Here is a 27,573-nt window from a genome sequence, read left to right on the forward strand (position 1 = left end):
AGAGAAGAATTGAAAAAAATAAAAAAATAAAAAAAAAAACACATTCACTGCCTCAATCTTGTGTTGCACACAGCCAAATGCCATGCACAGCTTGGGTTTGGGTGCATGCAGGAGGGCTGGCCGCCGGGCCTGGCCATGGGCTTAGCAGCCAACTCCCACCACGAATGGCAGAAGACATGCATAGCGCTGGTTATATTTACGTGTGGGCATGCTAAAAAACATAGAAATTCACTGGAAAAAAAACAAAGGCTACAGAGATGCTATAGTTAGGTTCTGAATTTACTCATTCAAAACCATAGAAATTCAGCAGTTATAGTTATGGTTAACTCAAGTAACTATAGCTTGCACCCTAAGGTAACTACAACTCGAGCCTTGGCTATGCACATCTAATTATTCCACATATTACATAATTGATAACTCCTTCTACGGCAACATCTGAAGGCACAATATTACACACTAAATACAACATATCCAGACAGTGGGAGCTCCTTTTCCACCAAATAAACTGATTGTGATGTGCAGTAACTTCAAGTGCTGTTCCCACACATTGTCCATTTCAAGGGTTTAAGTGCTATGCAAATACTAATAAACATGTCAAACTTAAATAGGACACTTATAACCACAGGCCACTTACAGTGGTATTACATGGAGTGTCAGATCTTCAGTTCAGTTGTGATATAGGGGATGTTTTTTGATTCTGCCCCAGAAGGCAATGCTGTACCCCAAGTACTGTCTGCGGCACCCGCCTCCCATACTTTTCTATGTTATGTGTATTTGTAAAGCGCACTATCGCCTGTGAGCAGTTCTCTCTGCCAATCTAGGTGTAGGAAACAGAGCTAAAATGAGTATCTCAAGGGTTGCCAGGGTGGTCAGAGTGACATCACAATTCCTCTTAGAACCCTCAGTGTGTCCATGCCAACCACACCTAGCCCTCTGTTGTAATCGGTCTATATGTTTCCAGCCACTAAGTCAGACATGGCGAAGCTCCTGAGATTTTCATTCAGAAAGTCTTTCTAGGTAAATGTGTAATTTTCTAATTATGTTGTTAGCCTTTGGTTACTTGTTTCCTTTCCCTGATGGATCACTCCATTGGCTTTATGGGCCTGCCTATGTGTATCTCCACTGAAATGTTAAATCGGACACGTCTGTTAAAACAGCATGCCCTGCCAGGCATGGGCGCTCTTAGGTTTCGTAAATGAGATGGCCTTATATGAGGATCTTTCAGCCTATGAGTCTTATGGCAGTGTTTGGATGCTGTGATTTCGGAGAGGATGTGGCGTAACGCCAGACCTGCCGACTTTGGCACTGGGGAACCAGGTTCGAGTCTTGGCATCGGCCCAACCTTCTGTGATTCTGGGCAAATCACTCAATCTTCCCGTGTCCATAAATATATGTAGATACCAATAGGTATTTGTGTAGTGTAACTGGTGCCGGTGTAAAGCGTTCCAGTGCCTACAGATCGAGTTAAGTGTCTGGTGCCCCGTATTGTAGTCCCTTCAATTGTTCTGGAGTTTAAGAAAGGTTCAGTCGTGTAACCGTAAGGGACGTTTTCTGTGTCTTTTTCAGTTTTGTATAGCGTGATCTTGACTCAAGGGCATTAGAGCGCTATGTATAGGCATCAGACTATATTGCACAGGGCAGGATTCGTTTTCTAGACTCAGGGTGATTCGCTCAGAATCCCAGGATATTGAGCCGACGATAGGACTCGAACTAACTTTCCCAGTTCCAAAATAGTCAGCCCTGACCTTCAGGCCACCGGATGTGATCCTCCTGAACAGTAGGAACGTCTGCACGTTTTCTGACACCGTTCCCCATGGGGCAGAACGTTTGATCACGCCCGTGGTTAATTTTCAGTGCTCTTCAGCACGGGATAGTGGACAGCGCAGTCCAACCTTGCAGCTTTTTCCCCATTTCAACGTATTTAATTTAAACAATTGTGAGTGTGGTGGGAGGGGGAAGGCGAAGTGAGCCCTGGTAGGCAACTGCATCTCTCCTACTGGGTTTGGAGTATGTTTAAGGGCTGTTCTTCGTTTTCAGGCTCGATTAGGAAGAACTTTCACAGAGGGGGGTCCCTCTGAAGAACCCTAGAAGGACCCTTTTATTGGTTCCACAGCTCTAATGTAGGCTTCAGTGTTCCTCATCACTCCATCACAGAGTCAGGCATTCGTTTCATGTGACTCATTTCTGATGTGCTAGAAGCAGTAACTCCACCAGGCGGCTGTGGGAAGCCGCTCCTTTCTAATCCAAGCATAATTGGTTTTTGCTCGACTCGTTTCCATGTGTCTCCAAAACTTCAGAATGTCAAGGTTCGAGCTAGCATTTAAAGGGAGAGCAGAGTCTCAAATGCATTTGCATGCAGTACTTTTGATTATGCCTTTTCCATTATAATGCAGGACCGGAAAGGCTTCTCACTCTAGGCTGATGCAACGTGTGATCCTCGCATTACATGAGGGTTTTTGTTCAACTGCTTACGATGAAGTTTCTGTTTTAAGTGTAACACGTAAGGAATAGAAGCCGCCCTAAAACTGCAGCATCTATCACCATTAACCTACCAGCCCCTAATAACACTACCACCACCACACAAGCACTTATACCGCCACATTGGTAACTCCCTTTCGTACATTGCTACACTAGCACTGCCATTCCAATGTATACACATTTCAGAGCACTGCACTTCCACCCCCCCCATCTCTGACCACTCGAGCACTGCACTACATTTGACACTACTGAAGAACCACCCTCCTGCACTCTGACCACCCACTGACTTGTGAAATCCCTAGCAGGGCATTGCAGGAAGCTGGCTCTGTATATACTATTTCAAAGTAAGAAATAGTGTGCACAGAGTCCAAGGGTTCCCCTTAGAGGTAAGATAGTGGCAAAAGTAGATAATTCTAATGCTCTATTTTGTGGTAGTGTGGTCGAGCAGTAGGCTTATAAGAGGGTAGTGTTAAGCATTTGTTGTACACACGCAGGCAATAAATGAGGAACACACACTCAAAGACTTACTCCAGGCCAATAGGTTTTTATATTGAAAAATATATTTTCTTAGTTTATTTTAAGAACCACAGGTTCAAAATGTACAGTTAATACTTTAAATGTAAGGTACTTCACTTAGATACTTTAGGATCTTTGAATGAAAGCAACATCACATACAGTCTTTGCAAAAATGGCAAAAAGCTATTTTCAAAGTGGACCCAGTGCAAAAATCAACAGTTCCTGGGGGAGGTAAGTAAAGGTTAGTTTTGGGGTAAGTAAAGCACTTACAAGTCTCAAGTTTGGGGCATAGGCAGCCCACCGATGGGGGTTCAAGGCAACCCCAAAGTTACCACACCAGCAGCTCAGGGCTGGTCAGGTGCCGAGGTCAAAGAGGTGCCCAAAACACATAGGCGCCTATGGGGAACAGGGGTGCTCCGGTTCCAGTCTGCCAGCAGGTAAGTACCTGCGTCCTTGGGGGGCAGACCAGGGGGATTTTGTAGAGCACCGGGAGTGACACGAGAAGGCACACAAAGTACACCCTGAGGGGCACAGGGGCAGCCGGGTGCAGTGAGCAAAGCAGGCGTCGGGTTTCAGGTAGGAAACAATGGAGGGACCCGGGGGTCACTTTAGCGGTGCAGGCAGGCACAGGGGGGGCTCCTTGGGGTAGCCACCACTTGGGCTAGGCAGAGGGTCACCTGGGGGTCACTCCGGCGTCGAAGTTCGGTTCCTTCAGGTCCTGGGGGCTGCGGGTGCAGTGTTGGTTCCAGGCGTCGGGTCCCTTGTTACAAGCAGTCGCGGTCAGGGGGAGTCTCTGGATTCTCTCTGCAGGTGTCGCTGTGGGGGCTCAGGGGGGGTCGTCTCTGGTTACTCACAGGCTCGCAGTCACCGGGGCATCCTTCCTGAGGTGTTTGTTCTCTGGATCTCGAGCCAGGGGCGTCAGGTGCAGAGTGTGAAGTCTCACGCTTCCGGCGGGAAACGTGAAGTCTTTGGAAGTTGCTTCTTTGTTTGCAAATAAGTAGCTGGTTTTGAACAGGGCTGCTGTTCACGGGAGTTTCTTGGTCCTTTAGTCCCGGGCAGTCCTCCGAGGCTTCAGAGGTCACTGGTCCCTGTCGGATGCGTCGCTGGAGCAGGTTTTCGAAGTTGGAGACAGGCCGGTAGGGCTGGGGCCAAATTAGTTGTTGTCTTCCTCCTTCTCTGCAGGCTTGTAGGTCAGCAGTCCTTGTTTCTTCAGGTTGCAGGAATCTGATTTCCTGGGATCTGGGAAGCCCCTAAATACTGAATTTAGGGGTGTGTTTAGGTTTGAGAGGGCAGTAGCCAATGGCTACTGTCCTTGAGGGTGGCTACACCCTCTTTTTGCTTCCTCCCTGTGGGAAGGGGGGCACATCCCTAATCCTATTGGGGTAATCCTCCAAACTCAAGATGGAGGATTTCTCAAGGCAGGGGTCACCTCAGCTCATGACACCTTAGGGGCTGTCCTGACTGGTGGGTGACTCCTCCTTGTTTTTCTCATTATCTCCTCCAGCCTTGCCGCTAAAAGTGGGGGCAGTGGCCGGAGGGGCGGGCATCTCCACTACCTGGGATGCCCTGGGGTGCTGTAACAAAAGGGGTGAGCCTTTTAGGCTCACCGTCAGGTGTTACAGTTCCTGCAGGGGGAGGTGAGAAGCACCTCCACCCAGTACAGGCTTTGTTCCTGGCCACAGAGTGACAAAGGCACTCTCCCCATGTGACCAGCAACATGTCTGGTGTGTGGCAGGCTGGGAGGAACTGGTCAGCCTACACTAGAAGTCGGGTATGTTTTCAGGGGACATCTCTAAGATGCCCTTTGGGTGTATATTACAATAAATTGCACACTGGCATCAGTGTGCATTTATTGTGCTGAGAAGTTTGATACCAAACTTCCCAGTTTTCAGTGTAGCCATTATGGAACTGTGGAGTTCGTGTTTGACAAACTCCCAGACCATATACTCTTATGGCTACCCTGCACTTACAATGTCTAAGGTTTTGCTTAGACACTGTGGGGGCATAGTGCTCATGCACATATGCCCTCACCTGTGGTATAGTGCACCCTGCATTAAGGCTGTAAGGCCTGCTAGAGGGGTGACTTACCTATGCCACAGGCAGTGTGAGGTTGGCATGGCACTCTGAGGGGAGTTCCCTGTCGACTTAGTCATTTTCTCCCCACCAGCACACACAAGCTGTGAAGCAGTGTGCATGTGCTGAATGAGGGGTCCCTAGGGTGACATCAGACATGCTGCAGCCCTTAGAGACCTTCCCTGGCATCAGGGCCCTTGGTACCAGGGGTACCAGTTACAAGGGACTTACCTGAGTGCCAGGGTTGTGCCAATTGTGGAGACAAAGGTACAGTTTAGGGAAAGAACACTGGTGCTGGGGCCTGGTTAGCAGGGTCCCAGCACACTTTCAAATCATAGCTTACATCAGCAAAGGCAAAAAAGTTAAGGGGTAATCATGCCAAGGAGGCATTTCCTTACAGGCATTACATTCTACAGTACTGCACTGCCACATGCACTCTATGACCACCCTAGGAATGTGCAGCATTCTATATCACTGCACCCTTTCTGGGAGCTGGATCGACACCCACTCAGATATGGGAGATCTGCGAGGACATGTGCTGCATATTTGAGCGGGCTGACCCCTCTGGCTCACCTGCCATCCCCAAGGGGTTGTGGGAGACTTCGACCGTATCCATGCCAGCAGCTTCAGCCTGCCTGAATGGTATTTTTTACACCCAGGCATGAGTGAAGAGTGGGAGGGGTCACTGGATCCTTTGGAAAGCCAGTTACCAGCACCTATTGACTGGTATGAGGAGCTGGGAGAGGCCAGTGGTCTGGATACCTCACATTATACAAGTTTGCTCTCTCCCCCAACTGTGGCTAAGGAGGAGGGAACATCATATGCAATGGTGGTGCGCAGGGCAGCGGAGGTCCTTGCCCTCGAGCTGCCCTTAGTGGTGGTCAAGATGAACATCTTGACAGAGGTGCTTACACCACAGGTTTCCTCACCTGAGCCCCATTTCCCCTTCAATGAAGCACTTACAGATGTCCTGCTAGGCACATGGTCCAAGCCTGGCACAGGGACTCCTTCGAATTAGAGTACGCTGCCATCGTTTAGCTCTGCGTGACCCTAGCTTTCTCAGCTAACACCCAACCCGTAGAGCTTGGTTGTCCAAACCTCTACTTCCCAAAGCAAATTCCCTTCTGCTCCCCCAGATAGGTAATCTAAGATGCTGGATTGTCTTTGGAAGATGTTGTTTTCTTCCGCAAGCCTGGCACTGAGGTCGGTGAACACCTCGTTGGGCTGTTTCTCTCACACCATTTAGGACACTGTTGTGCAAGTGCTGCGTTAGGGCCCGGAGGAGGCCCGGGGCATACTCTTCCAAGCAGTAAAAGACAGGAGAGACGCAGCTAAGTTCACCATCTGGTGTAGTTTAGACATGACTGACTCGCTGGGCTGAGCGGTTGCATCAACAGTGGTCTTAAGGTGTCACAACTGACTGAGGACATCTGGTTTCTCGGGATGTCCAAGCAAATGTGATGGACATGGCCTTTGAAGGCACTTTGATGGCACTTGCTTGTTTGGCAAGCGGCACACTCGGCGCTGGAGCACTTTAAGGACTCTTGGGCTACAGCCCAGACCTTGAATCTTTCTTCAACCCCTCGTCCACCATCTCCCTTTTGCCCCTTTCATGGCTACGGAAGGCGCATGGCACCTTGTCAGCCCTATGCCAACCACCGTCCTACGCAGCTATCCCAGGGTTTGCGAGGACGTGGTGTCTTCAGACCTAGAGGGTCAATTGGCCAGAAGTCATCTACCACACAACCCCCGGCAGCTGTAGTCTCAAAGCCGCCTAGTTTGGTTCTGCAAGACCATGCTTGCCCAGTTGGAGGGAGAATACATCATCATCTTCTCCACTGGAAGTCTACAACATCTGATGCATGGGTACTGCTGATCATCAGAAAGGGATATACCCTGCTTTTTCAGTCTTTTTCTCCTCCTTTCCCACCAACCTTTTAACGGCTGGTGGAGAATCATTTTTCTCTGCTCCAAGAGGAAGTTACGGCTCTCTTGGCCAGGAGAACCATGAAAAACATCCCTATATCAAGAAATAGTCAGTGGTTGCTATTCCCACTACTTTCTGATACCCAAAAAGAACAAGCGTCTCTGCCCTATTCTAGACTTGCGGAATGTAAATCTCTTCCTTGAAAAGCAAAAGTTCAAGATCTCAAGTTGGCTCAAGTGTTGCCTGCCTCTAGACCTAGAAGAATGGTTGGTAGCGCTGGAGTTACTGGATGTGTATTTTCATAACCATATTCTGCCAGCCCACAGGCGGTACCTATGGTTCAAGGTTGACCATGCACACGTTCAACTCACCTTACTGTCAGTTGGCCTTACCAGCATCCCTTGGATGTTCGCCAGTCTTTTCCTACATCGACGACTGACTGTTGAAGACAGATTCGCCCCAGGCTGTCGTCGCCCACCTCCAGATTATGGCAAACCTCCTGCATTCACTGGGGTTCACTCTAAACATGCAGAAGTCACACTTGATTCCTCAGACGCTCTTGTACATAGCATATGTTCTGGACACAGTGCAATTTTGGGCTTATCCTCCTGAGCAGCGACTCCAGGATATTCAGACTATTATATGATGTTTCGGCCTCTGTCCTGGGTTTCGGTGAAACTGACTCTGAGGCTGCTGGGCCTCATGAACTCCTGCATCCTGCTAGTAAAATATGCCACATGGCGTATGTGGGCTCTGCAGTGGGACATGAAGTTCCAGTGGGCGCAGCATCTGGGAAATCTCTCTGACATGGTCCAGATCCTGGAGGGCCCTGCAGTGGTGGATTACGAACCGCGATTGGGTCAGAGGCAGACACTTCTCCCTTTCCCAACCAGACCTCACAGTAGTAACAGGCATGTCACTCCTGGGATGGGTCGGGCATCTGGGAGAGGTGGAGATCAGAGGACTTTGGTCTCTGGCGGAAACCAAACTCCACATCATGTTGGAGCTCAGGGCGATCTGACTGGTGTCGAAAGTATTTCTTCCCTCTCTCAAAGGGAAGTTAGTGCCGGTGTTTACGAACAACACCACCGCCTTGTGTAACTGCAACCGGCAGGACGGGGTGGCGTCATGGACCCTTTGTCAAGAGGCCCTGCATCTCTGGACATGGCTGTAACAGCAGGGCATAACCCTGGTGGTTCAACACCTGGGAGTTTCTCTGAATACCAGGGCAGACAAACTCAGCTGTCAATGCCTAGTGGATCACGAGTGGCGTCTCCGTCCAGAGGCGGTGCAAGGTCTCTTTCAGCAGTGGGGAGAACCTTGGTTAGATCTGTTCGCCTCTGCAGAGGACGCGAGATGTCAACAGTTGTACGCATTGGAGGTTCCAAGGCCGCACTCGCTCAGCAATGCTTTTCATTACAAGTGTTTATTTTTTTTAAAAACATGTGTCTACAATTTATAAACTTGCTACTGGGATAAAATGTACATTCCTTTGGCGGACAAGAACGCAGCTTAATAGATCTTCTGTGTCCTGTCGCTGACAGTTACACTCAGGAATCTCATTTTCACACAAATGTTTGGAACAATGGTTCGGTGACCATATTTAGTGGAAGGAGCACATTAGAAATCTCATCTTGTACTATTAGAATATTTTTGAGTTAGCACGTTTTTATCCATGCACAATTTTTTGGGTTATGGATAATGTTTTGAATTACAAACATTCTTTAACTCCTGCCAAGTGTTGTTTTTTCGGTCATGGTTGATAGCTTGCCTTTCTCAAACATCTCAACAAAGCTGGTATAATAAAGTTGGTAGCAGAAGCCTCACTCAGTGGACCAATCAGTGTATCTGATAGAGACGTCTATTTGCAGATTCCTTACCTTAGAATTTCACCCAGGCGCCAGACTGTATCCAGAGTTTTTTCTTTAAGCAGTATCCTTGTGCGCCGTCAGGTAGCGTTGACGGACTCTGTGTCCGTTGTTGGCGTTGTGGTCACTGTGATGACATTGCAGTCGTATATAGGTGCCACCTCAGTGCCTTGACATCAGTTCTTTTCTTTCTGTGCCAGCCTGCGCACAGATCCAGAGAAGAGCTACCCTCAGTTGCTGTTTGACTGACTTTTTGTTGAATTCTTTTTACCTACTTGGTGCGTCAAGATGGCTTCCCGCAAGACAATATTCAAGCCATGTGACTCCTGTCACCGCATGATGTCGGTGACGGATCTGCACCTCGTGTGCTTATGGTGTCTGGACCACGACCCAAAGTTGTGCTCAAAGTGGCGGGCCATGAACCCGAAGGCTTTGAGGGAGTGGTTCCCAATGCTCATGGTGGCCTGGTGCTTGGCTCCACATCGCTCCTGGTCTCGTTTGAGAAGAAGGTCAAAAGACCAGTCACGGAGCCATCACCACTCGTCCTACTCCAAATTGTTGGGACTTTCAGATAAGAAGAAGAAGTCGAAGAAGAACAAACGTTCTTCAACTTAACCCCATCGCTCAGATGATGTTGACGTGGTAGGAGCGTCAACCCTCTCGACCTCCATCATCGGAGCCTGTTTCTGGGTTCGCTCTGTGTCTACCTGAGTTTCCGGGAGCCAGCGCCACCACTGCCCAACTCAGAGAGTTTTATGAGGCCAAGCAGCTTATTTTTGGGCAGTCCGACTCGCCTGTGATGCCTTCGGGCCCTGTAGGGTTGGAGGGTGCCCCCTCGGGTTCTGCACCAGCAGCTTCGGTCTCAGCTCCGGAGGGCAGCCCAGGATCTGTTATCGGGTCCGTGCCAAGATTGGTCGTGCCACTACAACCTTCCCCGATACCGGTAAGGGATCATCACTTTCAACGCCGGTCGGGCTCATGGTCGACATTAATCTCATACTGATTCCTGAGCCAGACCGACGTCACTCAACGCCTATTCCGTCGTCAACAGGGACTTTGCTCCCCAGGTTGGAGTCTGACCCTTAGGCCTATGGGTACGGGTATGGTGAGAGTATGGAGAGGTCGCTTGACCCTTTAGAATTCCAGCTAGAACATCCTGAAATGGACTGGGCTCAGGAATTGGGTGAAGCCAGTGGTTTTGACATCTCCCTGACGTTGGCATGTCTTTTTTCCCTACAGTGGCTACGGAGATGGGACCCTTTAATTAATGGTGGTGACAAGAGCGGCTGAGATCCTGGGACTCGAGCTGCCTTTGGTGGCTTTCAGGATTAACCTCCTCACTGAGGTGCTTCAGCCCGGGGCTTCTATGTCTGAACCCCTTTTGCCCTTCAATGAAGCCTTCACTGATGTCCTGCTGGGGATGTGGTCTAAACCCAGCACAGGGGCTCCTGTCAACAGAACAATCCCACACCTGAGAGTTTGGTCATCCAGGCTTCTTTCTCTTCTGGCGCATACCTATCCACACCCCCAGATAGGGAATCAAAACTACTGGACCATGTTGGGAAGAAGCTATTCTCTTCCTCCAGTCTGGAGTTGCGGTCCATAAAACCACATGCCTTTTGGGCTGCTATTCCCATACTTTATGGGATACGGTCACGCAGGTGCTGCCACAGCTCCCTGAGGTGGCCCGGGCCATTTTCTCTCAAGCTGTTGCTTACGAGATAGATGCAACCAAGTTCACGATTCGTTGTGGGCTGGACATGACTGACTCACTATGCAGATCGGTTGTGTTAATGGTGGCCCTGAGGTGCCACGCTTGGTTGAGGACATCTGGCTTTTCGTGGGAGGACCAGCAATCTCTTATGGACCTGCCCTCCAATGGCACCCAGCTCTTCAGAGACAAAGTGGACTCAGTGCTTTAGCGCTTTAAGAAGTCCCAGGCTACAGCTCATTCCCTTGGCCTTGCAGCTTCTCCTCACCCCCCCTCATTCCGCTTTTCGCCCCTTTCATGGCTACGAAAGGGGCACCCAATCACATCCATTTCCCTCCAGCCACCATGCTGCACATGCTGCTCAACCCCTGTGTGCCCGTGAATGTGGGCTCCAACATCTCCCTAGATTAAGGAGCCAGCGGTCAACCCATTCCACCACACCCATGTTCAGCCTCCGAACCTTCCTAGTCCGTTGCGCCATCACTGACCATTTGAAGGCAGCATTCGCCATCACCTGCCCCACTGGGAATCCATCACAACAGACAGGTGGGTTTTGCAAGTTGTCCGAAGGGGCTACTCCCTCCCCTTCAAGACTACCCTCGGGCATTCCACCATCCTAGGTTCAGATGATGGAGGATCACTTGCTATTTCTCCATGAAGAAGTTATGGCTCTATTGACCAAGGGAGCCATAGAGAGGGTCCCTGTGCCAGAAGTAGGTTGTGGTTGTTATTCCTGCTACTTTCTGATGTCTAAAAAGGACAAGGACATCTGCCCAGTCTCTCAGTCTCTTCCTCAGAAGAAGTTCATAATGCTCACGTTGGCTTAGGTCCTATCGACCCTGGAGACTGGATGGTAGTTGTTAGAAATGGGGTCTTTGGTTGGCAGTCAGGTTTACCCCCTCTAGGGAAATGCCTCCCTTGGCATGGTTACCCACTTACTGTTTTCCTTTTGTTGATGCTAGTTATGATTGAAAGTGTGCTGGGATCCTGCTAACCAGGCCCCAGCACCAGTGTTCTTTCCCTAAACTGTACCTTTGTTCCAACAATTGGCACAGCCCTGGCACACAGATAAGTCCCTTGTAACTGGTACTCCTGGTACCAAGGGCCCTGTGGCCAGGGAAGGTCTCTAATGGCTGCAGCATGTGTTATGCCACCCTGGGGACCCCTCACTCAGCACATGCACACTGCCTCACAGCTTGTGTGTGCATGTGGGGAGAAAATGACTAAGTCGACCTGGCACTCCCCTCAGAGTGCTATGCCCTCAACCCACTGTCTGTGGCATAGGTAAGTCACCCCTCTAGCAGGCCTTACAGCCGTAAGGCAGGGTGCACTATACCACAGGTGGGGGCATAGTTGTATGAGCACTATGCCCCTACAGTGTCTAAGCCAAACCTTAGACTTTGTAAGTGCAGGGTAGCCATAAGTCTGTCAATTACGAACTCCACAGTTCCATAATGGCTACACTGAACACTGGGCAGTTTGGTATCAAACTTCTCAGCACAATAAATCCACACTGATGCCAGTGTGGGATTAATTAAAAAATGCACACTGAGGGCATCTTAGAGATGTCCCCTGTATACTAATCCAATTCCTAGTGTTAGGCTGACCAGTTCCTGCCAGCCTGCCACAACCAGACGAGTTTCTGGCCACATGGGGTGAGTGCGTTTGTCACTCTGTGGCCAGGAACAAAGCCTGCACTGGGTGGAGGTGCTTCTCACCTCCCCTTCAGGAACTGTAACACCTGGCGGTGAGCCGCAAAGGCTCATGCCTGTTGTTACAGCACCGCAGGGCATCCCAGCTAGTGGAGATGCCCGTCCCTGAGGACACAGCCCCCACTTTTGGCGGCAAGTCCGGAGGAGACAATGAGAAAAACAAGGAGGAGTCACCCACCAGTCAGGACAGTCCCTAAGGTGTCCTGAGCAGAGGTGACCTCTGCCTTAAGAAATCCTCCATCTTGGTTTTGGAGGATTCCCCCAATAGGAATAGGGATGTGCCCCCTCCCCTCAGGGAGGAGGCACAAAGAGAGTGTAGGCACCCTCCAGGACAGTAGCCATTGGCTACTGCCCCCAGACCTAAACACACCCCTAAATTTAGTATTTAGGGGCGACCCTGAATCCAGGAAATCAGATTCCTGCAACCTACAAGAAGAAGAAGGACTGCTGACCTGAAAGCCCTGCAGAGACGACAATTGACTTGGCCCCAGCCCTACCGGCCTGTCTCCAGACTCAAAGAACCTGCACAGCGACGCATGCAGCGGGACCAGCGACCCCTGAGGACTCAGAAGACTGACCTGCACCTAAAGGACCAAGAACCTCCCGAGGACAGAGGCTCTGTCCAGAAACAACTACAAAACAGCAACAAGAAACCAACTTTAAAGAGACTGCCAGAAGCGTGAGACTTCACACTCTGCACCTGACGCCCCCGGCTTGGGTTTGGAGAAACCAACACTGCAGAGAGGACTCGCAGGTGACTCCAACGACGTGGATGCCCTGAGTCGACCCCCCTGCACCCCTACAGCGACGCCTGCAGAAAGGAGCCAGAGGCTCCCCCTGACCACGACTGCCTGGTAACAAAGGAACCCCTTGCCTGGACCAAGCACTGCACCCGCAGCCACCAGGACCGAGAGGAACCACCTACCAATGCAGGAGTGACCAGGAGGTGGCCCTCATCCTATCCCAGTCGGTGGCTGGCCCGAGAAGCCCCCCTGTGCCCTGCCTCATCGCCAGAGTGACCCCCGGGTCCCTCCATTGTTTTCAATACAAAAGCCGAAGCCTACTTTGCATACTGCACCCGGCCGCCCCTGTGCCGCTGAGGGTGTGTTTTGTGTGCTTGTGGGTGTGCCCCCCAGTGCTCTAAAAAAAAACCTGGTCTGCTCCCCGAGGACGTAGGTACTTACCTGCTAGCAGGCTGGAACCGGAGCACCCCTGTTCTCCATAGGCACCTATGTGTTTCGGGCCTTCCTTTGACCTCTGCACCTGACCGGCCCTTTGTTGCTGGTGTTGTGGCTTTGGGGTTGCCTTGAACCCCCAACGGTGGGCTGCCTATGCCCAGGAGACTGACTGTGTAAGTGCTTTACTTACCTGAGAAACTAACGATTGATTACCTCCCCCAGGAACTGTTGATTTTTGCAGTGTCCACTTTTAAAATAGCTATTTGCCATTTTAACCAAAACTGTGTGTACTACTGTTTTAAATCAAAGTTCTATACTCACCTGTGTGAAGTACCTTGCAATTTATGTACTTACCTAAAATTTGAATCTTGTGGTTCTAAAAATAAATTAAGAAAATATATTTTTCCATATAAAAACCTATTGGCCTGGAGTTAAGTCTTTAAGTGTGTGTTCTCATTTATTGCCTGTGTGTGTACAACAAATGCTTAACACTACCCTCTGATAAGCCTACTGCTTAACCACACTGCCACAAAATAGACCATTGGTATTATCTAATTTTGCCACTATCAACCTCTAAGGGGAACCCTTGGACTCTGTGCACACTATCTCTCACTTTGAGATAGTATATACAGAGCCAACTTCCTACACCCCCTGTCCAAGCAAGGACCCTCACTCTATTCAAGGTAAAAGAGAATCACCCTTAGCTAACCCCCGCTCACCCCCTTGGTAGTGTGGCACGAGCAGCAGGCTTAACTTCAGAGTGCTGAGTGTAAAGTATTTGTACCAACACACACAGTAATTCAATGAAAACACTACAAAATGAAACAACCCAGGTTTAGAAAAATAGGAAATATTGATCTAAACAAAACAAGACCAGAACGACAAAAATCCACATTACACAAGTCAAGTTATTAATGAAAACGCAAAAAGAGTCTTCATGTAGTTTTAAACACAGCACTATCGCTGTTATCGTGAAAATGCGTCAAGTTGCGTCAAAAATAACCCCGCACGGGCGAGTGTGCATAAAAAAGGGCTTGCGATGCGTCTATATCACTCACGAGCGAGACTTTGCGTCGTTTCTCCTTCAGTCAAGTCGCCGTGCGTCGTTTCTTCTCTCTGCAGGAGAGCGATGCGTCGATTCGAACTTCATTCTCATGTCCGGGCAGGCCTTGCGTTGTGGTTGCATGCCCAGCGATGTTTACGTCGGAAATTCTGCCGCACGATGATCTGAAAACCATGCAGCGTGGGTTGCGATCTCACCAGTCTCCGTCAACGATGCTGCACGTCGTTTCTCCAGCCGCGGGCGTCGATCTTCCGGTTGCGTTGCAGGCGAGCGTCGATTTTCAGCTGCAAAGCCAGTGGCGTGCCAATTTTTCAGCCACAGATCAGAGTCGCGTTGATCTTTTCCCCGCACAGCGGTCGGGCGTGGATTTCTAACTCTTGGGTTGCCAGCTTCTCCTTTCAGGGTCCCAAGAACTGGATTGACACCACTTGGCAGAGTAGGAGTCTCAGCAGAGGCTCCAGGTGCTGGCAGAGAGAAGTCTTTGCTGTCCCTGAGACTTCAAACAACAGGATGCAAGCTCTTAATCAAGCCCTTGGAGAGGTCTTCACAAGAAGGAAGGCAACACAAAGTGCAGTCTTTGTCCTCTAGAACAGACAGAAGCAGCAACTGCAGGATAGCTCCACAAAGCACAGTCACGGGCAGGGCAGCTCTTCTTCCTCAGCTCTTCAGCTCTTCTCCAGGCAGAGGTTCCTCTTGGTTTCCAGACGTGCTCTAAAGTCTGTGGTTTTGGGTGCCCTTCTTATACCCATTTTGCCCTTCGAAGAAGGCCTACTTCAAAGTAAAGTCTCTCTTGTTTGTGAAATCCTGCCTTGCCCAGGCCAGGCCCCAGACACACACCAGGGGATTGGAGACTGCATTGTGTGAGGGCAGGCACAGCCCTTTCAGGTGTGAGTGACCACACCTCTCCTCCCTCGTAGCACAGATGGCCCATCAGGAAATGCAGACTACACCCCAGCTCCCTTTGTGTCACTGTCTAGTGAGAGGTGCAACCAGCCCAGCTGTCAAACTGATCCAGACAGGGAATCCACAAACAGGCAGAGTCACAGAAATGGTTAAAGCTAGAAAATGCTCACTTTCTAAAAGTTGCATTTCAAACACACAATCTTTAAATCAACTTTTCTAAAAGATGTATTTTTAAATTGTGAGCTCAGAGTCCCCAAACTCCACATATCTATCCGCTTCCAAAGGGAAGCTACACTTTAATCATATTTAAAGGTAGCCCCCATGTTAACCTATGAGAGGGACAGGCCTTGCAACAGTGAAAAACAAATTTAGCAATATTTCACTGTCAGGACATATAAAACACATTACTATATGTCCTACCTTAACCCTACACTGCACCCCGCCCTTGGGGCTACCTAGGGCCTACCTTAGGGGTGCCTTACATGTAAGAAAAGGGAAGGTTTAGGCCTGGTAGGTGGATACACTTGCCAAGTCGAGTTTACAGTTTAAGTTTAAAACTGCACACACAGACACTTCAGTGGCAGGTCTGAGACATGATTACAGAGCTACTTAGGTGGGTGGCACAACCAGCGCTGCAGGCCCACTAGTAGCATTTGCTTACAGGCCCTGGGCACCTCTAGTGCACTTTACTAGGGACTTACTAGTAAATCAAATAAGCCAATCATGGATAAACCAATTACATACACATTTTGTATAGGAGCACATGCACTTTAGCAGTGGTTTGCAGTGGTAAAGTGCCCAGAGTAACCAAAACAGCAGAAACAGAGTCCAGCACACATCAACAACCTGGGAAACAGAGGCAAAAAGTTAAGGGAGACCACGCCAAGGATGAAACGTCTAACAGTAGTTTTGGACTTGCAGGATGCCTACTTTCACAGTCCCGTCCTGCCTTCCCACAGACGTTACTTGCAGTTCGTGGTAGGTCATGAGCACTTTCATTTTACTGTGCTTTCCTCTGGTGTTCACGAAGGTGCTTGCTGGCGGTAGTCGCAGCTCATCTGCACAGGCTAGGGGTTTCAGCCTTCCCCTACCTTAGCGACTGGCTGTTGAAGGATTGCTCGCCTCAGGCTGTCGTCTCCCGCCTCCAGACTACGGAGAACCTTACATTCGCTGGGGTTAACTATAAACATGCCAAATTCACTCCTGGTTCCCTCTCAGATGCTCCCTTTCATCTGAACTGTTCTGGACACAGTGCAGTTTTCGGCCTAGCCTCTCGAGCAGCGAGTTCAGGATATTCAGGCTATGACACCGATGTTTCAGCCTCTGTCCTGGGTTTCGGTGAGAATGACTCTGAGTTGCTGGGCCTAATGGCCCCCTGCATCCTACTGGTCACACATGCCAGACCTGAAGTTCCAGTGGGTGCAGCATCAGCGAAATCCGTCCAACATAGTCAAGATCTGGGAAGGAACTGCACAAGATCTGCAAATGGTGGCTTTCTAACAGCGATTGGGTCAAAGGCAGATCCCTTTCCCTTCCTCAACCAGATCTGTCAATGGTGACAGATGTGTTACTCCTGGAATGGGATGGCCACATGGGGGAGGTGGAGATCAGAGGTGTTTGGTCTCCGGTGGAGTCAGGGCTCCACATCAATCTTCTGGAGCTCAGGGCGATCAGGATTGCATTGAAAGCATTCGTTCCCTCACTTTTAGGAAAAGTGGTGCAGGAGTTCACAGACCACTGCCATGTGGTAGTGCAACAAGCAGGGTGGAGTGGGGTTGTGGACTCTTTGTCAGGCGGTCCTGCGCCTCTGGACATGGCTGGAACATCAAGGCATATCTCTGGTGGTTCTACATCTGGCAGGCTCTCTGAAGGCCAGAGCAGACAAACTCAACTGTCAATGCATGGTCGATCACAAATGTCTGAGGTTCTTTCGTTTATACTCTCTCTTGCCCAGCACGGCTCTGCTTTGGGTGCCCCTGAAGGTTATCCGTCGCCATCTCTGCTTTCGTACAAGAAAAAATAAATGAGCTACAACTAGTAACCACTGTTGTCCACAATAATAAACAGAACAACTCACAAATAATTGTAACAAAGATACACAAAATGATATTTATTACATATGTATGTACAACAAACACTGAACAACATAGTCAGAATTATATAAATATATATATACATATTCACAAGGAAAGACGGGCATTAAATTTCTTCAAAATAATACCTACACACACATATATATATATATATATATACAGTCGATATACAAACACAAAGAGTCACACAAGACGAGACAGGAAAGATAGTAAAAGCACAACAATAAACAAAGAAATGAAATTTGAATTTACAAAAAATACAGTGAAATAAACACTAAATATACACTTTCTTTTTCTAGAACTTAAATGATATTCATAATAGAACCGTGTTAGAATTCAAATCTTAACTGCCTCTCCGTCTCACTGATTCATAAACAAAAACAAGATTAAAAAAAAAAAAAATGTAACACTATAAATTCGTAATCCATCCAAACAACTGCAGGAACCAAGCCTACACGCGTTTCGGCGGTAGCCCTCCAATTTATAAGGCCGCCTTCATCAGGGCAGTTCCTTTTCAATATTTAATGAATAATATCGCCGATCTTATAGGTTCTCGTCCTTCCTGTATGTATACAACCTGATAAACCTAAAAAACAACAACAAAATAATGAATTTAATCTAATTCCTTGAGATCCAAATAACCACCAGAAGTTACCACCAAAATAATACCGCAATCAAAACCAAGAAAAGAAGATTAAAAAAAAATTAAAAAAATGAAAAGAGAAAAATGTGAGGTGATGCACAAGCAAAACGAAAATAATAGAACACCTAAGATCCGTGCATATAAAATAACCCAATGAATACGTGCAGCAAAAAAAACCCACCATAAACGTGGATTCTCCAATAACAACATTCACAAAAATAGATATTAATAATAGTAGATACCAAGCGGCGATGTTGATGAGTTTCATCAAACACAAAGCAGGAAAAGATCAAGGGCCAGATGTAGCAAACAAAAAATTTGCGACTCAGATTTTGCGAGTTGGTGCGACTCGCAAAATGCGAGTCGCAAATTGGAATGCAGGCAAAAAAAAGTGCCGAAATTGCGACTCGCACCCGGACTCGCAACGCAGTGTGCGAGTCCGCCGATTGCGAGGTCGCTTTTTGCGAGTGTGCAAAAAACGAACTCGCAATTAGCGAGTGGATGTTGCAAATTGCGATTAGCTTGTTAATTGATTACAGGTGCAGCAGAACACTCCAGAAACCACTCCAGAACACTCTGGAAACACTTCCTGGCACTTGATGATGACATCACAGCCAGGAAGTTTACTAATACACCTGGGAGGAGGGAGGACCACACCCTTTTAAAACTGCTGAACTACACACAGGACAAACAGCAGCTGCCATGGAAGGAACACCAAGGAAGAGGAAGCAGAAATTCTCAGAGAGGGAGCTGGAGGTGCTGACAGACGAATGCTGTCAGCACTATGATGACTTGTTTGGAAAATCAGCCCTCAATGTTCCTGAAGCCACCAAGAAACAGCTGTAACAGGACATACAGGACAAGATAAATTCCCTGGGGGTGAGCCACAGGAGCATAGATGACATCAGGAAAAGGTGGTATGACCTCCGCTCCCGGACCAAGGAGAGGGTGGCTGAAAGGCTCCGGGAGATGAGAGGCACAGGAGGGGGACCATCGTCTGTGCCACCACCCACACCCCTGGAAGAAAGGGTGGAGGAAACCTTGGAGCAGGAGGCAGTTTCTAGATTTGGGGACCTGGACACCTCAGAGCCCAGCACATCAACCGGTGAGTACCATGTGACATGCCTGTACCCCTATCAATGCCATACCCCCACCCACCGTGTACACAGGGGCATGCACAACCAAGATAGCTCCATTTCAGGGTAGCAAACGCCAGAATGATGCATTATGGGAAATGTAGTCAAGTAGGCAGTTCATAGGCAAATGTTTATTAGGAAGTGTGCAACAGATAGTAGACACTGACAGTCTGTTCCCCATGTCCCACAGGTCTCCAACAAGACACCACCACTACTCCAATCAGCCAGCCCCATGAGGACACCTCAGGACCCGCCAGCACCCCCACCTGCACGGTCAACAGCATCCCTGCAGTAGCCACACCTGCTGCAACAGTATCCCAAGAGGCTGCCCCAGCAACAGGCAGGGATGAAACAGGTGAAATCACAGGGCAGCCACCGCTGCGCAGGCGTCGCAGGTCCAGGACATCAGGGCTGCAGTCTGCATCCGGGCAACTACCTCCCAGCACCAGTGAGGCACATCTGCTGCATGGTCAGCGCCTACAAAATCGAATTTTAGGGAGGATTAGTGGTGTGCTGCACCGCTTCGTGCGCAATAACCATGCCAGCATGCAGCACCTGAACTCAAGGATGGACATGATCTGCACTAACACTGGGGACCTTGCCCTTGCCATGAGGGAACTGGCGGGAGGACTGCTGGCCCAGGCCGAGGGTGGGCGGCGCAGGGACCGTCAGCTCCTGCACAGACTGGACAGGATGGCCACATCCATCGCCAGGCTTGCCATGAACACCACAGGCCTGTCGAGGAGGACAGTTGGGCTGCAGGTGGAAATGGGCCATTTCGCTGGGGATGTGGCTAGGGGCCTGGGACGTCTGACCCACATCATTGACTTGATGGAGACACGGAATATGTCTAGGGGCACAGGGGAAACACCCCAGGACAGTGAGGAGGGCTCGACAGTGAGCAGTGTCTCTGTCACTGACAGCAGGGTGCTCAGGAGTAGCAGGCAGAGCACCACGGAAGCACCAGGGACCAGCCAGGCTGGCAGGAGGGGCAGAAGGTCATAGAGATCACCCTGGACCATTAGAAGTGGCACATGACGTCAATGTGCCACATGCCTGGTGTGCATTTTCATGCCCATGGACATTCATTACTTGTAAATAGTTTCATTTCTGCACTAATAAAATAGTTATTTTTGTTCCACTTAACAAATGGAGTTTTTGGTCAATAGGTGAGTATGGTTGGAGTTGACACGTACCTTCCAAAGTATTGTGTTGCGATGTGTTCCCGTCTCAGTCTGCCTTGATTAGCAATACTCCTATCCCCATGATGGCGATGTGGTTGTTCTTGCTCTTCATCATCAGGATCTGGGTCTGCAGGGGTGAGAGGTAGCCCACGTCGGGTGGCTATGTTGTGGAGGATGGCGCATGCGACCACAATTTTGAATGCTGTAATGGCGGTATACTAGAGGGCACCTCCACTGCAGTGGAGGCATCTGAATCTTGCTTTCAGGAGTCCGAAGATGCGCTCAATAAGGTTCCTGGTCCTCTTATGTGCATTGTTGTATCACCTCTCACATTCATTGCTGGGTGTTAAAAACTGAGTCATGATCCATGGCCTTAGAGCATATGCACTGTCACCTGTTGGGCACAAAAAGTACACTGTTAGGAAGTCCTGATTGTTGTGCACAGTGACCTGTGTGTATGTCTGCAAGGTGTCTGTAGCTCTACCTAGGAGGTATCCGTCTCCAAATTCCCCACGTTCCAGGCGTTGATGTGTCCCACTATGGCTAAACATGTATGAGTCATGGGTACTGCCTGGAAACTTAGCTACAATGTCCGTGATGACATAATGGGCGTCACAAACAACCTGAATATTCAGTGAGTGGGTACACTTTCTGTTGCGGAAAAGATGTTCCAGATTTGCAGGGGGGCATATTTGAATGTGTGTCCCATCTACACACCCTATGACATGGGGAAAGTGGGCAATGCGGTAAAAGTCCAGCTTGGTGCTGTGAATTTCTGCCTCATTCCTGGGTAGGTATATGAAGTGAGACCTGTGTGTGAGTATGGCATCTAGGAATGCCCTGAGGAACCTTGACACTGAACTTTGGGATACCCCACCTGCCACAGCAATTACCCCCGATAGCTCCCTGAGGCCAAGAGGTGCAGTGAGCATAGCACTTGCACATGCGTAGGGATGGCGCAGCCACACAGAGTCTGGTGTTCTAGCTGTGGTTTCAGTAAATCAATTAATTCTAGTATGGCTGCGCTGCTAAGGCGGTATTTATCGTATATCTCATCCTCAGTTTGCTGAAAAAGAGTCTGCCTTGTTCTATATATCTTCTCCTGTCTGTGGCCCCTTCTCCTCCTCTGCTGGGCCGCGTGGACTCTCCTTCTCACTGCTATCAGGTATATCTCCGCCATGTTGAGTAACCCAGATGCCTTCTGGGTCTCCTTTTATACTTTGGTTATGGTTACCACCTGCTCTGAGTTAGTGGTACATTGCAAGTGCAAAATGGGCTATTTTGCGACTAGTCGCAATTTGCGAGTTGCAATTGCATAAGGTTTGCGACTCGCAAATTGCGACTTGCAATTTGCGGGTCGCAAAATGGGGTCGCAACTGATGCGACTCGCAAACGGGTCCCATTTCTTTTTGCAAGTCAGAAATGGGGTTTTTGCATCCCATTTCCGATTTTGCACTGTCGCAAATAGCGAATCGGCCCATTTGCGACTCGCAAAACTTTGCTACTATCTGGCCCCAAATCTCTAGCTTCCACTTCTGATAGTTCCAAACAAACACCTTAAGTAAACAAGCAGACGGAAAAATAGAAAAATAAAAAAATATAAAGAAATAAAGACATAGAGATGAGAAATCTAAACGGCCAATCTTGTACCAATAGGCACAAAACACTACTACTTCACCGACCGAGATATTTTTCACGATAGAACAATTCCTAAGGGGATCTATTCACATAACTCCCATGAATCCTCCATCTGTGTATAGAGAAAAGGGAGAAACCAGTATTGTAATAAGAATAAAGTTAGCTCCATCGTACTTTTTTTATTTTTTTAAAACTCACTATCTAAATTCTCACACGTGTTGTTATTGCGACATCTACTCCAAAAGGGCTAAACATTTCCTCCTAGAGCTTCAAAGCCCCACTTCTTACCCCGGAGCAGGGTGCAATGCCTTCCCGGTGCATAGAAACACGGGTCAAAATATAAACTTGAAAACAACTTTATTGTCTTTCATCGGCATCTCAGGATCCTCTCTTTTTATTAAAAACTGCCGTTCTTTACAGCAGAGAAAAGAAGCGCCTACCTTTCCGAGTGGCCGATTTCCTTCAGAGGATGTAAGTCACGGGTGCCCGATAAGAGATTGCCGAATAAAACAACCTCCATTTTGAAATCATGCATCTCATTTATATTCGCGGTAAAAAACCGCGAGGTTACAACCGTAATCACAAGATCCCCTGTCAGGAGCAGAACCAAAGACGGTGTCGGCCATCTTAGAATGGACATACAGCCAGCATAAAAATGGATAGATAGACAAAAATATCACTAAAATGTATTTTTAGGGGAGATGACAACGGCCTCAATATTTATTTAATGATCACACTACCAACAAATATTTGAATAAATTCACCTACACTGGTTCATTTTCAAAATACCAGGGGACCATAAAGAATATGTATCCCTCTTACAGCGTAGGAGCCATACCTCCTACTCAACATTCTAAACTATGGACCCAGACCTCTCTGGTTACGTCACCAAACCCAAGATCTTAAGGGGGGGGAAAAACCGCAAATACTTCCAACTATCGGAGATGGTAACTCACTTCTAGGGAGAATTGCACTAAATGCCAAAGAAATATTCAAATTAAGGCATTTTCCCAAGGTATGTGCTCATGCAGACCACCATCATGTGTATCCAGAGTAAAAATCCAAAAAACTTCCCACTTTTTCCTTATGTTTTCCCTTTCTTTGCCTGGAATATCCTTAATTTTTTCTAAAACCGTCCAAGTTAAATCGTCCAAATCATGTTTTTCTTTCAACCAGTGCTGCACTAGGGGAGCTCCCTCCCTCTTGTTACGAATATTGGATAGATGTCCCAGAATTCGGACTCTAATTTCACGTCCAGTTTTTTGCCATCTCTGCTTTCTTCAGACTACAAGATCAACCCTCCTTGTTTAAATCTTCCATTGTTGGGAGATTCCTCAAGGGTCTTACCCACATGTTTTCACCTACCCTGTTCATAATGCCCCAGTAGAATTTGAACTTGGTACCCACTTCATCATGTGTGCTCCTTATGAGCCTATTCATATTTTTTTTTCTGCAGCTTCTCACCTTAAAAAATAGCCTTTCTTGTAGCCATCACCTCTGCACGTAGAGTTAGTGAACTGCAAGCTCTTTCTTTGAAGCCATGCATCATCTCTGTCCTTCCTGACAAAGTGGTGCTTTGTACCAAGGCCTCTTTCTTACCTAAAGTGGTCATGCCCTTTCATGTAGGCCAATCCATCACATTACCTACTTTTTATAACCCCCACATTCTTCTCCTGAAGAGGAGAGACTCCATCATTTGGATTCAAAAAGAGCGTTGGTGTTCTACCTTAACCGTACAAAAGACTTCTGGGTGGACAATCAACTCTTTGTTGGCTATGTGGGTGCAAAGAACGGATGGGCTGCACAGAAAAGGACTATCGAAATGTGCTACTCTTTGGCTAAGAAACAACCCCCTGAGGGTTTGCTTTCTCACTCTACCAGAGCAACTGCCACAACCACTGTGTTAGCACGGGCAGTTCCAGCCCTGGACATCTGCCAGGCAGCTACGTGGGCATCCCTACACACGTTCACTAAACACTACTGCCTGTATAGCCAGGTCCGCAGGGACGGTTTCTTTGGCCGTTCGGTCCTGCAGAACTTCTTAGTATGATCTTGGTTTGCAGACCCACCTCTGGGGATGGTATTGGTTGGGTATCAATTCTAAGGTACGGAATCTGCAACTAGAAGTGTCTATCAGATGAACAAGTCACTTACCTTTGGTAACGAAATATCTGGTAGAGACATAGGCCCTCATTATGAGATTGTCGGCAAATACCGCCGACTGCCTCGGTGTCGGCCGCCAACATACCGTCACCGTGGCTACCGACCATCCATGCCATTATGACCGTAGTCGGAATTCCGCCAGAAGGCTGGTGGAATTCTGCCGACAGTCATGTCGGCGGACGGCAGTAAGGTGGCGTTGCTGCCAGCAGTAGCAGTGCACGCCAGCAAAACACCACCTACCGTATCATGTCCCATGATACGGCCTGGCGTTCTTTTGCTGGCAGCAGCGCTGTGTCCTGTCTCCTTCCGGAGGACCCCCTGCAAGCAGGTAAGTTGGGTTCTCCGACAGGAGAGGGGGGTGTAGTGTGCATGTTTGGGGGTGTGTGTGACTGTTTGAATGCGTGCATGCGTGTGTGCATGAGTGTGTGTACTTGCATGTTGTGTCGTGTGCTTGCGTGTGTGCCTGGATGTATGTTTTTGAGTTTTGCAGTGAGGGTGTATGTATGTATGCATGCATGCATGGTTGAATGTGTGTATGTGTGTGTATATGGGTGTGTATGTATGTGCGTGTATGTGTGTATATGTGGGGAGGGTGGGGGAGGACTCTGTGAAGGGGGAGGGGGACGGGAGAGACCCCTATCAGTGCCAGGGAAGGAATTCCCTGGCACTGATAGTGCCTACCGCCATGGTTTCCATGGCAGTACAGAAACCACAGAAATCATGGTGGTGGGTGGGGTCAAAATGCCATGGGCGGCCTAGTGACGGCCGCCAGGCTGGAGACTGAAGTCTCCAGCCCGGCAGTCGTTACTGCCGTGGTGGTCGGTGTGTTGACTTGACAGTTTGGCTTTGGGCAAACCACCAATGTCATAGTAGTAGAGGTAGGTACTGCCAGCCTCTTGGCGATAATACCTCCACTATAGCACCGACCACCGGGGTCATAATGACCCCCATAGTCTAGTTGCTGCATCTCATTGCGCCCACACTCAGATGGCTCTATAAGCAGATGTAACATGGTATTAGGGGGTATCTTTATACTCTGTTCGCGCCGGATTTGCGTCGTTTTTTTTTACGCAAATTCGACGCAAACCTAACTCCATATTTATACTCTGGCGTTAGACGCGTCTAGCGCCAAAGTCCATGGAGTTTGCGTCACTTTTTAGCGTGGACACCTACTTTGCGTTAATGATATGCAAGGTAGGCGTTCCCGTCTAAAAAAGTGACTCCGAGGCATGTGCGCCGTATTTACACTCCCGGGCGTGATTCACGCCCGGGAGTGGGCGGGTCAAAAAATATGACATCCAGCCGCTTTTGCGTCGTTTTTTAGCGCCTGGTCAGGGCAGGCCTTAAGGGACCTGTGGGCTCGGAAGGAGCCCAGAGGTGCCCTCCCATGCCCCCAGGGACCCCCCCTGTCACCCTTGCCCACCCCAGGAGGACGCCTAAGGATGGAGGGACCCATCCCAGGGAACATAAGGTAAGTTCAGGTAAGTGATTTAAAAAAAAAAAAAATTGTGGCATAGGGGGGCCTGATTTGTGCCCCCCTACATGCCACTATGCCCAATGACCATGCCCAGGGGACAGAAGTCCCCTGGGCATGGCCATTGGGCAAAGGGGCATGACTCCTGTCTTTGCTAAGACAGGAGTCATTTCAATGGGGGTTGGGAGTCGAAACAAATGGCGCAAATCGGGTTGAGGCGATAATTTTGCCTCAGCCTGACTTGCCCCATTTTTCGGCGCCCAAGCTCCATATTCCCCTACGCCGGCGCTGCCTGGTGTACGTCATTTTTTTTCACGCACACCAGGCAGCGCCGCCGGCTAACGCCGGCTAACGCCGGCTAACGTCATTGTATAAATACGGCGCCCGCATGGCGCTTCAGAATGGCGTTAGCCGGAGTTAACTTTTTCGACGCACAACTGCGTTGGCGCAGTTGTGCGTCGAAAAGTATAAATATGGCCCTCGATGTTTATGAACAACTACTATACCACCTTTGAAAAACACAACATTTCATTTATTTTTTCTAAACATCAACACATACAACCTGAGAGAATTTAAATTAGGAGTGCAGTGAGCAGGAAGATATTGGCACAAAGACTACTGCCACAATAGAAAAGCCAGTCATACCGCTTACAAAATTACAATTAGAAAAGCAAAGAAAATCTTCTTTATGACCCAAATCTCTTGACCGCCAAACTTTACCAAAGAACAATTTCACATACATTCTGAAATGTAAGCTCCAATGTCATCCGAAAGTGTATCACAGCACCCTCAACAAATCTGTGACAGTCTTCTTTTACAATAAAACCATCTCATTTTGTTAAACTTTCAGCGCAAACATCCACAGCCTCTTCTATAATACAAAAGGGCTGTCAGGCTCAAAAATGGCCCAACAGTGTATTGTGCCCCTGGGGCAATTGGTCGATATGGCTCCAGGTGAGGGCCATTTGTGGTACTGGATAGACAGGGAGTGGTGACCCAGGGAAGCTTTGCACTTCTTATGCGTTCAGGGCCATTAGACAACTCTGATTTTGCCACCACCGATTGCACCACTCCAAGTCCTGTCTGAGTAGGCCGTGCCACATCACCTCTACTCTACTTAGGGTTACCACGAGGTATCATGTACTTCAGGTTAGTAGGTCAACTTGATGATCAAATGCAGGTTCCATTCAATGGTGTTTGATTTTTTTTTTGCTACAACTTCTTATGGTGTTAGAGATTGGAGATTGAATGGGCTCCCCTTCTTCTGTGGCCCTAACATTTCCTTCAATTTTCATATTTGTAAACTTCTTGTTCTACAATGACCCTCCGAACCTTGAATTACTGACTACGCCTCTTGACAATACAGTCTTTTCAACCCTCTTTTCTTGGTTTGTTTACAGGGATCTAACGGGAGGACCCTGTTCTAAGCCAAGGCCAGGTAAGGTCCTCAATTGGCTTATTGTGACACCATAGTGGTCACTGCTTAGGTTTCTAATGGTGTCTTCTACTCTTTCTCTTACTTCCTCCAGTACCACTGCCTCTTGGGCTGCTTCAGAATGGTCTTTCGCTCATGTTCAGGGCACATGCTAAGAGTTCAGAGGCCCCGTTAGCAGCAGGGTGGCATTCCCATAGCCTTCCAGATATAGTGCTTCGCAGGCTGATGGATCATGGTAGTACTTGAACAGTATTTATATAAGAATAGTAAGCTTCATGTTATAAGGATCAGATATAGAAATACATTACCTATACTTTGCCAAACTAGTGTATTTCCTATTTAGTTTTATCCGGATTATGCAAATATATCTGTCATGTA

The 27,573-nt window shown here is 48.5% G+C and overlaps 1 protein-coding gene across 1 annotated transcript in view; it reads left to right on the forward strand.

Moving 5' to 3' along the window:
• The window catches only part of NEK10 (NIMA related kinase 10), a 681,202-nt gene that overhangs the window by 514,061 nt on the left and 139,568 nt on the right, over nt 1-27,573 (forward strand). The window contains exon 31 of the mRNA XM_069212020.1: nt 27,161-27,198. Coding sequence (XP_069068121.1) covers nt 27,161-27,198 — 38 coding nt within the window. The remainder of the gene's footprint in view (nt 1-27,160; nt 27,199-27,573) is intronic.

The sequence above is a fragment of the Pleurodeles waltl genome, chromosome 10, assembly GCF_031143425.1.
Source record: "Pleurodeles waltl isolate 20211129_DDA chromosome 10, aPleWal1.hap1.20221129, whole genome shotgun sequence".
Taxonomy (NCBI): domain Eukaryota; kingdom Metazoa; phylum Chordata; class Amphibia; order Caudata; family Salamandridae; genus Pleurodeles; species Pleurodeles waltl.